At 41.4% G+C, this 14,808-nt stretch overlaps 1 protein-coding gene across 1 annotated transcript in view; it reads left to right on the forward strand.

Moving 5' to 3' along the window:
• dock4b (dedicator of cytokinesis 4b) overlaps positions 1-14,808 on the forward strand; it is a 72,266-nt gene that overhangs the window by 20,960 nt on the left and 36,498 nt on the right. The window contains exons 3-13 of the mRNA XM_030777304.1: positions 1,094-1,134; positions 1,629-1,684; positions 2,357-2,453; positions 2,808-2,956; positions 3,128-3,212; positions 5,739-5,890; positions 10,014-10,095; positions 10,234-10,294; positions 10,515-10,647; positions 11,482-11,570; positions 13,760-13,885. Of these exons, the coding sequence (XP_030633164.1) occupies positions 1,094-1,134; positions 1,629-1,684; positions 2,357-2,453; positions 2,808-2,956; positions 3,128-3,212; positions 5,739-5,890; positions 10,014-10,095; positions 10,234-10,294; positions 10,515-10,647; positions 11,482-11,570; positions 13,760-13,885 (1,071 nt within the window). The remainder of the gene's footprint in view (positions 1-1,093; positions 1,135-1,628; positions 1,685-2,356; positions 2,454-2,807; positions 2,957-3,127; positions 3,213-5,738; positions 5,891-10,013; positions 10,096-10,233; positions 10,295-10,514; positions 10,648-11,481; positions 11,571-13,759; positions 13,886-14,808) is intronic.

The raw sequence follows: 14,808 nt of genomic DNA on the forward strand, positions 1-14,808 counted from the left end.
GCAGGGTTTGGTAGTATGATAGAAATGGTTTCTGATGACACATTCTTCTGAGGTGCACACACACACACACACACACACACACACACACACACACACACACACACACACAGTTTTAGGGTGAGTACTATGTGAGGTTGAGGACTGAGAGTTGTGTGGGTGATGTTTTTGTCCTTGGTTTTAGTTCAATATGTGTTTCCTGTTTCCATTCTGCATAACTGAGAACACACTCCTTCATTCTCTGGGCACGCATCATCTTGCTTCCTGTTTTCAAGCAAAAAAAACCCAAAAAACCTGTTTGTCAGTGGAAGAGAAGCGATTTCTTAGATCCAGAGGGAAAAAAAACATGGTATGGGCAACACATGTGTGTTGCACCAAAATGTTTACCCTTTAGCTAAAAGAGAGTGTATGATTCTATTACCATAACTCTTGTGTTTGTGCAGTTGCAGACCAAGGTACAATTTCATTAATAATATGTCATTGAAACGTTGCTGTAAGCTACAGTGAGTGTGTCAACCAGTCCCAACCCCTGATTGTAGGACTTATTTGTCACTGTATATTCATTCAGACACATGCAGATAAACACACACACACACACACTCACACACACACACACACAGATTAATACTTTGTGGGTTACAGAGCTCGTACTGAGAAAAACTGTTCATTTACACAGCCTGGACCTTAATGCCTTTTTCCATTTACCATTGACACTTACCAGTAGACTCATACATGAACAATTTAATCGAAAATAAGGTCACATGCTATTACCTCCACACATCCTGTCCACACCTTCTGTCATGTACTCATACACACCCTTGCACAAACCAACATTGTTGTACACACCTGTTTCAGATATGTTCTCACAAAAACCACTAAATCCCCAACCAGGACACACACACACACACACACACACACACGCTCTCTCTGTAACACACACACACACACACATACACACTATCCATATTCCCAAATTATGAGGTATCACACTGTGTATGAATAGTTTATGGCTGAAAATACAGCGAAACGTGTTCATTTGGATGCTAGTTCGAATGAAACTTTTTCTGAGTTGAAAATATGTTTTTTGTCTCTGCAGGTTGGTACAGAGGATTTGTCCTTAAGAACCCAAATGCCAAGGTGGGGAAGAGTCTTTTGTCTTTCATCTAGTCTGTCTGTATCTGTGTTTGTGCTATTTTCAGAATCTGAAATATCAAGGAATAGAGACATTTTCTCAGATTTAAGTGAGCAACCACAGGGTTTTGTGTGTGTGTGTGTGTGTCTCACACACACATAGACACACTGTCACACTCACACCACATTCACTCACATTCTCAATAAATCTCTCATACCCTCCTCTCAAACATTGCTAACCTACACTGTAATCATGTTTTTTTTAATCCTTTCATCATGTGCTGTATGTTTATGTAGAGCGTACACCAAAAAAAAAAAAAAAGCAAAACCCACACACACACATGACAAGCCCACCGCATTTATCACATACGCACTGTTGATTGTATAGTTGATTTTTATGTTCTGAATAATAACAATATGCCTTTTACTTCATAATATATTGATGTAGTATTCCGCTCGATCTAAATTTGACATTTCTGTCTGCTCTGTCTTTACTTCAGGGGATCTTCCCATGCAGTTACATTCATCTGAAAAACGCACAAATCAAGAACAAAGGGTGAGCAGTAAAGCACAACACTTCACACAGGAAGGAAGTTACTCTATTAAATCTGCCATTACTGACTTTCTACTGACAATGCACATATGAGAGGCTCAGATGAATCTTTCTGTGTGAAAAACAACAGATAAATGTTAGATAAACATTAGTTGAATGTAAGAGAGAAAGTAGGACAGAGAAACACTGACATTCTGCTTTATCTCCTGTAATGTTCCTATTCTCTCTGCTGCCTAACGAACAAGTGATACACTGAGAGTTAAAAAAAATATCTAAAAATGAGCACAGAGTAAACGATGTGTTATTTGCACTTGTAGAACTCAGAGATGTAGATCTTAAACACAACTGTCTTATTAATCCAGAATGAACGGGGTTGGAAGTGTAGGTATAACTGTATGTGTAACTGTAACTGTATCATACTACATACATTACTTTAGCCACATTTTGGACATAAGCCCAGAACAGAGCATGTAAAACAGGACCATGGCCTTAAGGTGTACTCTGGTTAATGATAGTCCAGGACAAACAGCTGTGGAAAAAACACATGAGTCTGTGTTGTGAAGGCAGCCTCTGAGTGTGTGAGGGACCCTTTCAAACACTGTTTCTGTGGAGGAATCTGTAAGTTCTGTATATGACTTGTATCGGGGGGTGTGTGTGTGTGTGTTGCCTTTGCAGGCAGTTTGAAACAGTGGTGCCAACGGAGGACTCGGTGATCACAGAGATGACCTCCACCCTGAGAGACTGGGGTGCTCTGTGGAAGCAGCTTTATGTGGTACATATCGCTGGTCAAACACAGCACAGTGTCTCTGCTCCTCAAACACCCAACACTCATAGCACAGTCACAGTCACATCTGATACAAGACCCTCAGTGTCCAAACACAGCAGTGTGTCTACCCCTCAAACGCCCAGCACTCACAGCACAGTCACAGTTACATCTGATACAAGACCATTCTCACCTGCTGCTAAACTGCTTCAGTTAAACATCTTATTATTCTACTTGAGAGAAAGTCAAAGGTAGTGTGGTTTCAGAGAGATGAAAATGTGTATTGTTTGGCTGGACTGACCATGGTTTGACGGTGTAGTGAGTGTGTACTTGTATTTCCATGTGTTCCCCTTCGCTCCTCAGAAGAATGAGGGGGACTTGTTCCACAGGCTGTGGCATGTAATGAATGAGATTTTGGATCTGCGGAGGCAGGTTCTGGTGGGTCACCTGACCCACGACCGAATGCGGGATGTCAAACAACACATCACAGCTCGTCTAGACTGGGGCAACGAGTGAGTTAACATATTTATAGTCTTATAGAGTCACATATGCATGAATTTACATATGCATGAATCTTATACCTTATACCATTTCTACACATGTTAACACAGCCAAAATTGTTTGTGTGTGTGTGTGTGTGTGTGTGTGTGTGTGTGTGTGTGTGTACGCTTGTGCTCTAACAGGCAGCTGGGGTTGGACCTGGTGCCTAGAAAGGAGTTCAGCATGGTGGATCCTGATGAAATCAGTGTTACAGAGCTATACAGACTGGTAGGTACTGGAGCATCTTTAGTGTTGCCTTGGCAACTGCATCCTTATGGGGAGCAGCATCTGAGGGCATCTCTCTCTCCAGCGTAATTGAAGCACTTAATCCTGTTTTTACTAAACAAAAGCGGAAGGGGGATGAAAGCCTAATTTACCTCCATTATGGAGCAGATCTGGGAAAATGACAGTAATTCAGGGACTTTCTGACAAGCTAAACCCAAGACAATTACCGTTGTCATGGATGCAAGCACGGTAACAGCGGGATGTGTGTTGACAGCAGAGATGGGGGAGGGGGGGGGGGTCACATGTGTCACCATGCACAGAGCCTCTGCTGAATTGTGTTGATAGAAGCTTGTTGTAGTCTGACTTTATCTGTGCCCAATCTGACCTGAGGTGTTCTCGGTCTTCTACAAACGGTCCTCTACAAACACTCACTGTAGCATTCTTCACTCACTGACACACAGAGTATGAGATGCCAAAGCTTCATTTCTAATATTTCTACTGTAGTTGTGTGTTAACTTGACTGTAGGTAAGCTGCCAGTAAGTGCTACATTTGAAGCAGACTCATCAGGTATTTGGCATTTAAAATACCTTATTGAATAGTTATCAGAAAACACTCTTCAATCAAATCTTAAGTGATAGACACGGAAGACTGAATATGATTTACCAGCTAAGCAAGCTAATGGTCCTAATTAATCAATTTATCTGCTAATAAAACAACTCGGGATGATTTGGCAATGGATAATTACACTTGTTCATTGCTCTGTGTTGTATTGATGGTGTATGGTTGTCAGTTTGAACGTGGCTGCCTCTGTGTGTGTGCGTGTGTGTGCGTGTGTGTGGGCTCGTGTATTTGTGTGTGCGCTATTGACGGCTCAGTCTAAGTGCTGCAGTGTGTTCATTAACTCTGTCTCACACATGGCATGTCATAAGATGACAAACACACAGCTAAAACAGGTCACACAGTCTCAGCAAATACCCTTTAATTAGCCGCAGAAAACTCAGAGGTGTTACTCTGTGTGTGTGTGGGTGTGTGTGGGAGTATATGAAATGTAGATGAAATCACTCATAATAATCCTATTAAATATCAGCGCATGGTTTCTCCTCTGCTGGTAACGTCTTACTACTCAGCGTCAGAACAGCTCCCCCCCTGATCTGCTCCTCTCTGTCTGTCCTCTCAAATTCTCCTTTACTGAGCTACATTACAGAGAAAAAGATGCACTTTGCCCTTGGTTGGAGAAGAAAAGTGAGTTGCTTAGTGCAGTAGGGATTAGGCATTAGGCATGGTTGACACATACTTTGAAAATGTCTTTAAGAAAATGACACATCTCATTACATTTCTTGTAAAATGTAGCTTTTAAAAATATTGCTATTTATTGAGAAATTAATTAGTATGTAGAGTATCAAGCATGAAAAGAAATATTTGTCTAAACAGTAATTGTAGAGTAGTGTCACTCTGTTGGTAGGATTGTAAAATAAAGCACAGCCAGACTTCAGACACTGGTTCTACTTTTATGGTGTTCTAGTTTGAAGGTGCTCTAGTTCTGTGGTGCCTGGCTCTTGTTATTAAAGGAAAGAAAATCTGCTAATAAAATTCCATCACTTATCAGGCCTAAGTCTTTTCGTTCCAGATGGGACTGAGAACTTAACCCTGTCATACCTGTCACAGAAAACACATCTTTCCTGTTTGATACACCTCTCCTCCTCTTGACCAGGCTCATCCCTGTCTCTCTCCCTGAAGAGAGGGATACACAGCTGAATCCTGGCTCTCCACTGACAGTTGGAGGAAGAAGACACTGTGTTTGTGGAAGGATTTTTCTATTGCTAGTCACTGCTGCATCTACACGCACACACACACAAACAAACAGAGAAGAGAGAGAGAGAGAGGGAGAGGGAGAAAGGGAGGAGGGAGGGAGAGAGGAAGAGAAGGAAGGAGAGAGAAGGAGGGAGAGAAGGGGGAAGGGTTTTTTAAATGTTCCATGTCTAACTTCAGTTGTTCACACAAGGAACAGTTTAACATATGGTTCATGTTGTGTGTGTGGGCAGTGTGTGTGTGTGTGTGTGTGTGTGTGTGCTTCTGGAGATACATGTGTACAATTGAGCATGTGTGTACGCAGCTTTTGTCTTTGTTTGTGTGTGTGTGTCTGTGTCCTTTTACACATTTGACTTGTAATCCTCATGTGTTGATACAAACACAATAGCACATTAAGTGAAACGAATTCCATTCGCCTAGCAATAATTAAAACATTGCTTTCAACTTGGTGTTGCTGAAATGAAAAGGAATATTCTGATAAAATATGCACTCTTTCGCTCTTTGGTGTCTGCTTATTGCAGAGAAAAAAAAGTCTGAATGTGTTAGCATATTTTTCATTTTTTACCTCTATGGCCTATTCCTTGGATTGCCTGCTGGCACTAGGCTGAAATTAGAGACAGGCTGTGGTTATTTGGCCACCAACAGGGCAAAAGAAAATGAAAAGCTTGGAGCCTTTAGTTAAATCTTGTGTGCGTGTGTGTGTGTGTGTGTATGTACAGATGGAGCATCGGCATCGTAAAAAAGACACCCCTGTTCCGGCCAGCACACATCACCTCTTTGTGCATGTTAAAAGTCTCATGAGTTCCAACCTGGGAGAAGAACTGGAAGTTTTCTTTTCCATCTACGACGGACGAGAGGGTCGACCCCTGAGGTGAGTTACATACCAATCACGGTTTAGTCTGTTTCATTACCAACCATTCAGAATCAAGACAGCCGATTTGCAAACCAATCACTGTTTAGTCTGTTTAATCACCAACTGGTCACAATCAAGACAGGCGATTTGTAAGCCAATCACTGTTTAGTCTGTTTAATCGCCAACTGGTCAGAATTAAGACAGGTGGGCCACTTGGCCATTACAGCTACACTGGATGAAGCTATTAATTTACATTCAGCTAAGATAAATTGAACAATCAAAACTTAGATACAAGAGCTTTGTTCCTGGCTTGTGTGTACGAGATTATAGATTAATGTCATGAGACATACCGTAATACTTTTGCTTCTTAGCCCTTTCTGTACAGGGTGTTTTTTTTACCTTGTTTCAATTTCTCCTTGTTTTTCAAATGAGGTCCACTTCACTGATCTCTGACAGCAGATGGAGGAGGAGGGCACTGTGTTCTTGGATGGATGTTTTCTTTGCCAGCCACTGCTGCTTTTACACACACACACACACACACACACACACACACACACACACACACACACACACACAGAGTTCGAATCCATGTTTTTCTTTCATTTAATTGTTTTCATTGGTTATCTTGTACATTTCCCCTCCATACCCTTTGCGCCCTAGCGCAGCCTCTCAGAGACATTTAGAGGAGAGTGTTCTTGTTCAGGGTGTCGTTTTTGTCTTGTTCCAGAAGAGTGAGGCTAGACATGCAGCCTGGCAGTGGTGTAAGACAGGCTGCTCTCATTTCCCTCTTCAGTGGAGAAAAGAACTTCATCATCTGGAAAACAGACAGAGAATAGGAGAAGTGAAGTTTCCTTTTCTCCACTCTTTAATCATAGCTTTTGTCATCTGCATCCGTGTGAAGTTTTCAACGCACAAGCACTCTAAAAATATTCTGATAGGGTTCCTGTACATCAACAAAGTAGAAATTTCTGCAGCAACAACTAAGTGTGAATGTTCTGATTAATGCCTCCTGAGGTCAGTACGTTTGATTAGATTTAGCTTCACTCAGTCCAATGACTGATGCAGTACCAAGGAGATAAAAGTGTGGTGTAGAGAAGTGTTTAAATGCCAGCCCATATGTAAAGCTGTCAATAGAGCATTGAGATGTACTCCTTTAACACAGCATCAGTGAGTTCTGATGGACTAATGCATCAGTGCACGTTGGTTAACTTCTTTTGTAACTATTTCACGATGACGGATCATGAGCTGCGGGTCCAGCAGTTTTGTGATTGTCACTTTCGAACCGTTGGTTCTTCACTGATAAAAGTCACGTCTTGAGTCAAGAGTGAGGTAAAATCTATTTAGCGTGTCAATAACCGGTTAAATAGATGAACAATGGGTGTCTTTAACTTTTTAAAATTGGATCGACTTCATGTCAGACTCATTCTTGTCATCTCTGTCAGTTCTGTTCTGTGCAGTGCACAGCAGTGACTCTGTGCTGCTGTATTTAACCAGTGTGTCTTGCTCCTCAGTATAGATATGTGAGATGGGCTGAATATTGTGATGATTATACACATAGAGACATCTTAAAGGACAAGAGTACAGTGACCATTGGTTGTTTGATGTTGGTGAAAAGGATGTATATTATTGTATGCTGTTATAATTAGAACATAAGAGACGCCTTGGCTTTCCTCTGCTTTATGCCTCAAAGAACAGTTTTAATGATGCCTACTGCAGCTCTCCCATCTGTGGCTACCTGTATTTAAAGTGGCTAATTGGAGTCTTCACTAGTTTTTTTTTTTTTTTTTTTTTAGCCAAAAAACCATGGGCTATTTGTTTCCACATTTACTTTGCTGCCCTTCTTCTGAAGAATGGCATTCATTGGTTTTCCATATAATTGGCCTCCTATTCATGAAGCTGCGCTCTCAGAGATGGCCTGTAACCACATGAAATGATGAGAGTGTATTTATGATTTTTCTGGAGTAAATGAGAATCCATGTCTCTCTCATGCTTTTACTGGATTGATTAAACTCGGGGTAACAGCTGGTACAGAGAAAGATTTTTATTTTTAAAATTTTATTATCGCCTGTATCGAGTGTTGTTGCTTTGTACCCCCTAACAGTGAGATTGCTGATAGCACTGCATGTAATCAGGCTTCAGCGTCCAATCGTGTGAGTGTGTGTGTGCATATGCGTGCGTACGTGTGTGTGTGTGTGTGTGTGTGTGTGTGTGTGTGTGTGTGTGTGTGTTTGAGCATGCCGCCATGTGCCTGTGTGTACTTGTATGTTATCTCATCTCTCTGGTTAATTACCAGTTCCAGCTGGCTTTGCAGTGATGCACAGCTCCCCGTCCATTGTCTGTGTGTTTGCCTCTGTGAGAGTACTGGATTTTTTTTCTCTCTCTTTATTTCTGTTGGTAGGAAGAGGATGCTTTAAATGGCAGCTTTCCAGCACTGATTCTTACTCTCTGGCTAACCTCCAACTCATTATTAGCTTAGCATAACATTAACACTCCAGTTCTGACCCAGACCAGATGGGTAGTCTCTTCCAGTCTTTTTCAGAATAGGCCAGCAGGGTTCAAACCCAGCAGCTACTGCACATTCGGTTCAATCACCAACCGGCTCCTTAGCCCAGTCCAAATTAGTAGAGACTCAGCCAAACAAACTCAAATCCTAGAGCAGACCAGGGGAAAACTGGTAAGAATTACACAAAATCTCAGTGCAAACCAGTGGAAAACCAACTAGATGTTCGCGTCTCGCTGGCCTCTCTCGGATTTCAACGTGAAGTGTCCGAGCGGCCTGAAAAATGATCAGCATCTTTCAGCATTTTGAATAGCTGAAGTGAAAATCTCCAATGCTTTGGCTAGAGTGCCAGACCACTCCTGTTCCTTCTTATCTAGCCTGTAAACTAGCACACTCAGTAATAACTGGCACAGACAGAGTAGGAATTCATTTGCCTCCCCCCGGTCTCCAGACAGCTTGTGCCCTGGCTCTGTCACAGGTGGAGAAAGAATAAAGAGCTTGTGTGTGTGTGTGTGTGTGTGTGTGTGTGTGTGTAAGCACGTGTGTGTGTGCGCGCGCGCACGTGTGTATGTGTGTGTGTGTGTTTACGAGTTAAGACTGCTGACTGACAGCCTTCTGGGTAACAGTTTCCCATGTCTCCTCCCGCGGGAGCATTTTGTGGTTTGGTTAATATATCTGGCCGTGTGCAGAGGAGTCACTTTGTGGCACGGTTCGTTTGTACAGATCTTGTTTACTGGGGGCTCTTCTGGCTGCTGTTGGCCATGCCACCTTACAGACAATGGCATTAGCTGAGGTAATATCACACACCTTTAGGAATGTTCAGCAGTGAGCCTGGATTCTGTTAAGGAGATGATATTGGGGATTTAGACTAATGGGAAGACACCTGTACTTCTGAAATAACAGCTAAAATATCTGTATATTTGTGCCCAAGGTTGATCCGTGTTTTCTGAGGGTGTTGTGTGGGAGGGAAGAACAGAGTGGATGATAATGTTACCAGAGGCTAAGTTCCCTGCACCACTGCCTTGACTAATTGGGACATAACAGTGCTGTAACAGTACTGTGGGGCTTTTGTATCAGGGCTCAGGACTGTTTGGCTGGCTGCATTAGACCTTAGTGCAATGAAGACTGCTGTGGTTGCAAACAGGCAGTCACTGTTCCTGGTCTGATATATTACAGGCCTGTCTGTCCTGCTTATCAGAGTGCTGTGAAAGTCATGTAAGTGGATTAGGCACCCTCTGGGTAACTGGACACTGGGGGAAAGCAGCACACTGTCTGTGTCTGTATCTGTGTGCGTGCATGCGTGTCAGTGTGCGTCCGTGTGCGTGTGTGCTTGTTTTTTCTCTTCTTCCTTTTTTCTCACACGCTCTGTGGAGCAAGTTGGAATTTCAGTAACATGATGAAAAGCCTTTCTCCACATTTTATACCCGAACATTATCACAATCTGCAAATGAAACTGTAATTTTCTGCCCTGTCAGACATTGTGTAAACTTTCATTTAAATGCTGTGTCATAAATAATTGAAGACCTCTGAATGGATTGATGTCTCTCTCGCTCTCTTTTTCAGTGTTTCTCTTTGTCTCTCTCGTGTTCTACAGTTTCTTTGTCCTTTCCTTAACCATTGCTTTTTTTTCTCTCTTTACAGTGAAAGGTTCTTTGTGAAGCTGAATAAAAATGGAGTGCCCAAGTGTCCAGAGAAAACGGAAAGACAATGCACCCTTTTTGTGGTGAATATCATGCTCTACTGTGCTTCAGAGATGCTGTGATAACAATTAGGTTTTGGGAGAAATGATTGTATTCTCTATCTGATGTCTCCTTCCGTCTGTGCTGCTCATCAAATTTGTGTGTGGGTGTTTTTTTTGCAGGACTTGGGGAGTAGTGACTTGAGGAAGGATGTGTATGTAGTTGTTCACATTATAAGAATAGGTAAGAATCATACTGCCTCTTTCTTAGCCAAAGTCTGTTTGTGTCTGTATGCGTGTTGGACTGACTGTGCTTTTAGTATTAATTGTTACCTGGTCATCACAATCAATATCTAACCTTAAATAAAATTATATATAAAGTTATATATTTGTGCAGCTATAAAGTTATATCTCATCAGATGATATTAAGATGTGTGTGTGTGTGTGTGTGTGTGTGTGTGTAGGCCGGATGGGTGCAGGAGAAAAGAAGAACACGTGCAGTGTCCAGTACAGAAGGCCGTTTGGCTGTGCTGTCGTCAGTATCGCTGATCTTCTCACTGCTGACTCTAAAGACGACCATCTACTCAAGGTCTACGCGTGAGTGACACCTGTCAATCACATACAGCTCATTCTAGAATGACTGACACTGAGTTACAGAACACTTTAAGCACTGTCATTTGTCAATGGTATCCCCAGTTGTTATTATCTACACGCAAAGACAACTGAGATGCGTAGAATTCTATAATGCTGTCATAATCCAGGATTTTGCCGTAGGCGGACTGCACAAAGACCACTGATATTGCTTATTCTTCAATGAAACAATAAAAAGAGTGTTTATGATGTTGTGAGCCTCTGCAAATATCAAATTTTCTGATCATATTAGGAGCAACTCCTGTATATGTCTGTGCTGATGCCATCTTTCTGTGTCTCTCACACACACACACACACACACACACACACACACACACACACACACTCTCTCATCAGAACCACCTTCCCATACAATCTTCCATTCGTAAGGCCAGTGCCCAGGCAATTTTCTTTATTGTTCCACTCTACCACAGTGAACAGAAACCAAAGTGTTATTGTGCAGATATTAAAGGTATCTGTGTCTCTTCATGATTTTTTTGTTCTGGTATGTGGTCCCACATGGAGCTGTAGATGTGGAAACACACCATACAGAGTCATTGCCTCCAGGCATAAAATTGCCATTGAGGCGTAAATTGTTTGACCTAGATCACTGCCGTAATGAGCAGACAAACTCATTCACCACACTCAATGTTTTTCCTCCCTGACCCTCAGTGTTTGTACACTGTAATGATCTGGACCCAGTCATACTGCGTTAGCCACCCGAATGCTGCTCTTCTTTTACTAAAGAATTATTTGTTAATGCGGCTATGCGATTTATTTGTTTTCTTTTTTATGTTGCAGGTGTAATACGGAGAGTGACTGGTATCAAATTCATGACAACATCATCAAAAAAGTCAACTCCAGATACAATCTATCAGGGTCAAACACAGGTAAGGCCTGATATATATATGTATACACACACATATGCACACACACATACGTATGCATATACATACATACATTTATATATATATATGTGTGTGTGTGTGTATATATATATATATGTGTGTGTGTGTGTGTATGTGTATATATATGTGTGTATGTGTATGTGTGTATATATATATATATATATATATATATATATATACATATATATAAAAAAGCTTGACAGAGAAAAGTAGCCTAAAAACTCAGCAGAGAAAAGGTAATCTAAAAGCTCATATAGTGGGCTGTTGGCTCACAGTGAAGAAGGAGAAATAATTGTTAAAGCATCACTGAAGAGCCTCCCATGGCTGGACATATTATTTCATGCTATCTGAAACTGCACATCTGATGAAACCGCATGACAGCCGCTCCCGGCCATCCCTTCAGTTTTAATACAGTTCTAGATGTTTACCAATCAAGGAAAAAAAAACAGAAAAATGGAAAGGTTATATTCAGTGTATCAATAAAATAAAGATAGCAGGATACAGATGGGTTCTGCTATCTCCCTCTCTCCCTCTCTCTCTCTCCCACTCTTACTCTCTCTCTCTCTCGTTCCCTCTTTCTCTGTCTCGCACTTGCTCTCTCTCCCTCTCTGTAATTGTATGCACCTGTGTTTCATTCGGCAGATATTGAGTAAGGAACACATTAATTACAATGACTGACACAAAGTCGTTTCTTGCACTGGCTCGTTCCTAGTCCAGGACAGTAAACACTCGCACGTGTAATTTTCCCTTGAAAATCCCTCTGAGTTAAAGCCAGACATGATGGGATCAGACTGAAGTGAGGGCCAAGGTCTTACACACGGAGAGCTCATTAAAGGCACACTGTAGAGCCCAATGTGGGAAAATCTTTTTTTCCCCTCAATGAGATCTCGTGAGAACATTTGTCTGCTGTTCACTGCCGTTGCATTAATCCCTAAACAAAGCTTTACAGAATGGCTTTGTTGTGAGAAGTTTAAATGGATTTATTGAGTTTATTAAACCTGTCATGGGTTAATAAGAATGGATAACGTGGTCAAAAGCATAATATGTACTGATTAAAGTGGAGGATTATTATTACAGTCATTGTAAAAGGTTACAGTTAAGTGATGTGTGTGCGCGTGTGTGTCCGTGTTTGTCTGCCGATGTGTGTATGTTTGTGTGTGTATATCTGTTTTTGTACATATCAACGTATGTCTGTGTTGGTGGTTCAGGTGTGTATATCTGAGTGTGTGTGTGTATCTCTATGTGTGGCGCATGTGTGTGTGCACCTGTGTGCACGAGTGTGTTGTAAAACCGCCATGCTGTGTTCTGAGTCGAGTATGGCTGCGCTGAGACTTTGTGTCTGCTCTGAATCTGTCTGTGTGATTAATGGTGAGGTTTTGCCAGCATTGTAATTGAATTACTCTAAAACAGGCCTTTCCATTTAGAGCTGATAAATAGGCTTTATCAGACAGTATTAGCATTAGGCATTGAGTACCTGTCAGGCTGTACCGTTGATCTCTCAGAGCATCACCCATGACGTCTCTGTTCACCTGTCGTCTGTGAAATAAAACAGGCCTGTTTGTGTAATGTTTGATACATATTTTTAATATATAGTTGTCTAATATGTGGTTGCTGCATATTGTTGATATCAAATCTACAGTGACTAATCCTTGTATTAATAATTCATTAGTACAGTCGAACTGATTAAATCTGCTAAGCAGAGCTGTAAAACATTCAGAAATAACAGAACGTCTATTTCGCACATAAAGATGTTCATAACTTCTTCGTAAACATACAGTCTGCTGTGTGGATGTGTGTTTGTGCATGCGTATGCAGACATATGTGAGCCACTCATTATTATTCGTGAGAGTTTACATTTGCTTGAGGAAATCCTTGTTTTTTAATGCTTAACCATAATGTTAGAGATTATGTGTGATGGTATTGAACGCTCTAATGTATCAGTACATTCCCTTCCTATTAATATGTTTCATTCTGAAATTCCTGACATGAAAATCACATATAATTGTTTTACAGACCAATGATAATGTACTTAACATAAAAATAAATAAACCATAAAACAGAAATGACTGAGAAGTCCTCTTACTTTGAACAGTATGAATGCGTTTGCCATGCTTGGTTGAGTGAATTGTGAAGGGTTTTTTTGAAATGGGAGAGACTGTGTGTTTCTGCAGGCTTGGCAGTGGGGATGCAGCTGTTACATGGGGACATAGAGCAGTTGAGGAGAGAGCATATGGTATTGTTCTCCAGAGGAGTATCCATCACCAAGAAACTGGGCTTCTCTGATGTCATCATGCCAGGTAAAAATACACACACACACACACACACACACACACAAATCTGTGCTACTCATTGTCTTGATGACATTTCCAGTCTTGTACTAATCTTTAATGAGAAAGGATTTCTTTGTGTGGTTGTGTAGAAGTGTAATTGGATATTCCATGCTTCTGGATAGATGAATTAGAAGGTTAGAATAGTGATAAAACTCTCTTCCACTCTCTCTCTCTCTCTCTCTCTCTCTCTCTCTCTCTCGGTATGCTGCTGTATTATATATTTTGTTGTGCTTGTGTGTTTGTGTGAAGTGAGCTTTCTTTCTCTCTGTCTTGTTTTTCATTTAGTATTAAGTGTGCCCTCTGGCTAGTGCATATATTTTTATTGTGTATTGCTACAGGGGATGTTGTCAGATTGTGCTGGTCTTTCTCTTTCATTGTTTCTCTGTTTCTCCTTTATCTGTGTGTGTGTGTGTGTGTGTTTGTATGTGTGTGTGTGCGTGCGTGTTTGTTTGTATGTGTGTGTGCGTGTGCGCACGCGAGCACATGTCTTTGTGGGAGTTTGAGTCTCTGTATATGTGTGCATCTCCATCCTGTTTCTTTATAAAGAAAACTTGATAAAACAAATGAATTTTTTGTGTGTTTACCTCTGTTTCAATAACAGCCCTGTTTATACTGCTGTAATTCTGAGAGGCCTGTAACCACAGGCTGACCTGAATTAGCCCACACGAGAGCTGCTAAGGGTCACTTCCTCTCCTGAGTGGATAACCAGTCCACAACTATGTTAGGAACTCACTCACCCAACCTCCAACCTCTCCTGCTCCTCCTCCTCTGCAGCACAGACACTCTGTCTGTCTTCTGTTTCTGCAAAAAAAAACTATTTATATAACCCTGCTAATGCAGCCAGCCACGTGCCTCTTTGACCCTCAGTGTAGTTTGAACCACCACCTCCT

The sequence above is a fragment of the Chanos chanos genome, chromosome 1 (assembly GCF_902362185.1).
Source record: "Chanos chanos chromosome 1, fChaCha1.1, whole genome shotgun sequence".
In the NCBI taxonomy this organism is placed as follows: domain Eukaryota; kingdom Metazoa; phylum Chordata; class Actinopteri; order Gonorynchiformes; family Chanidae; genus Chanos; species Chanos chanos.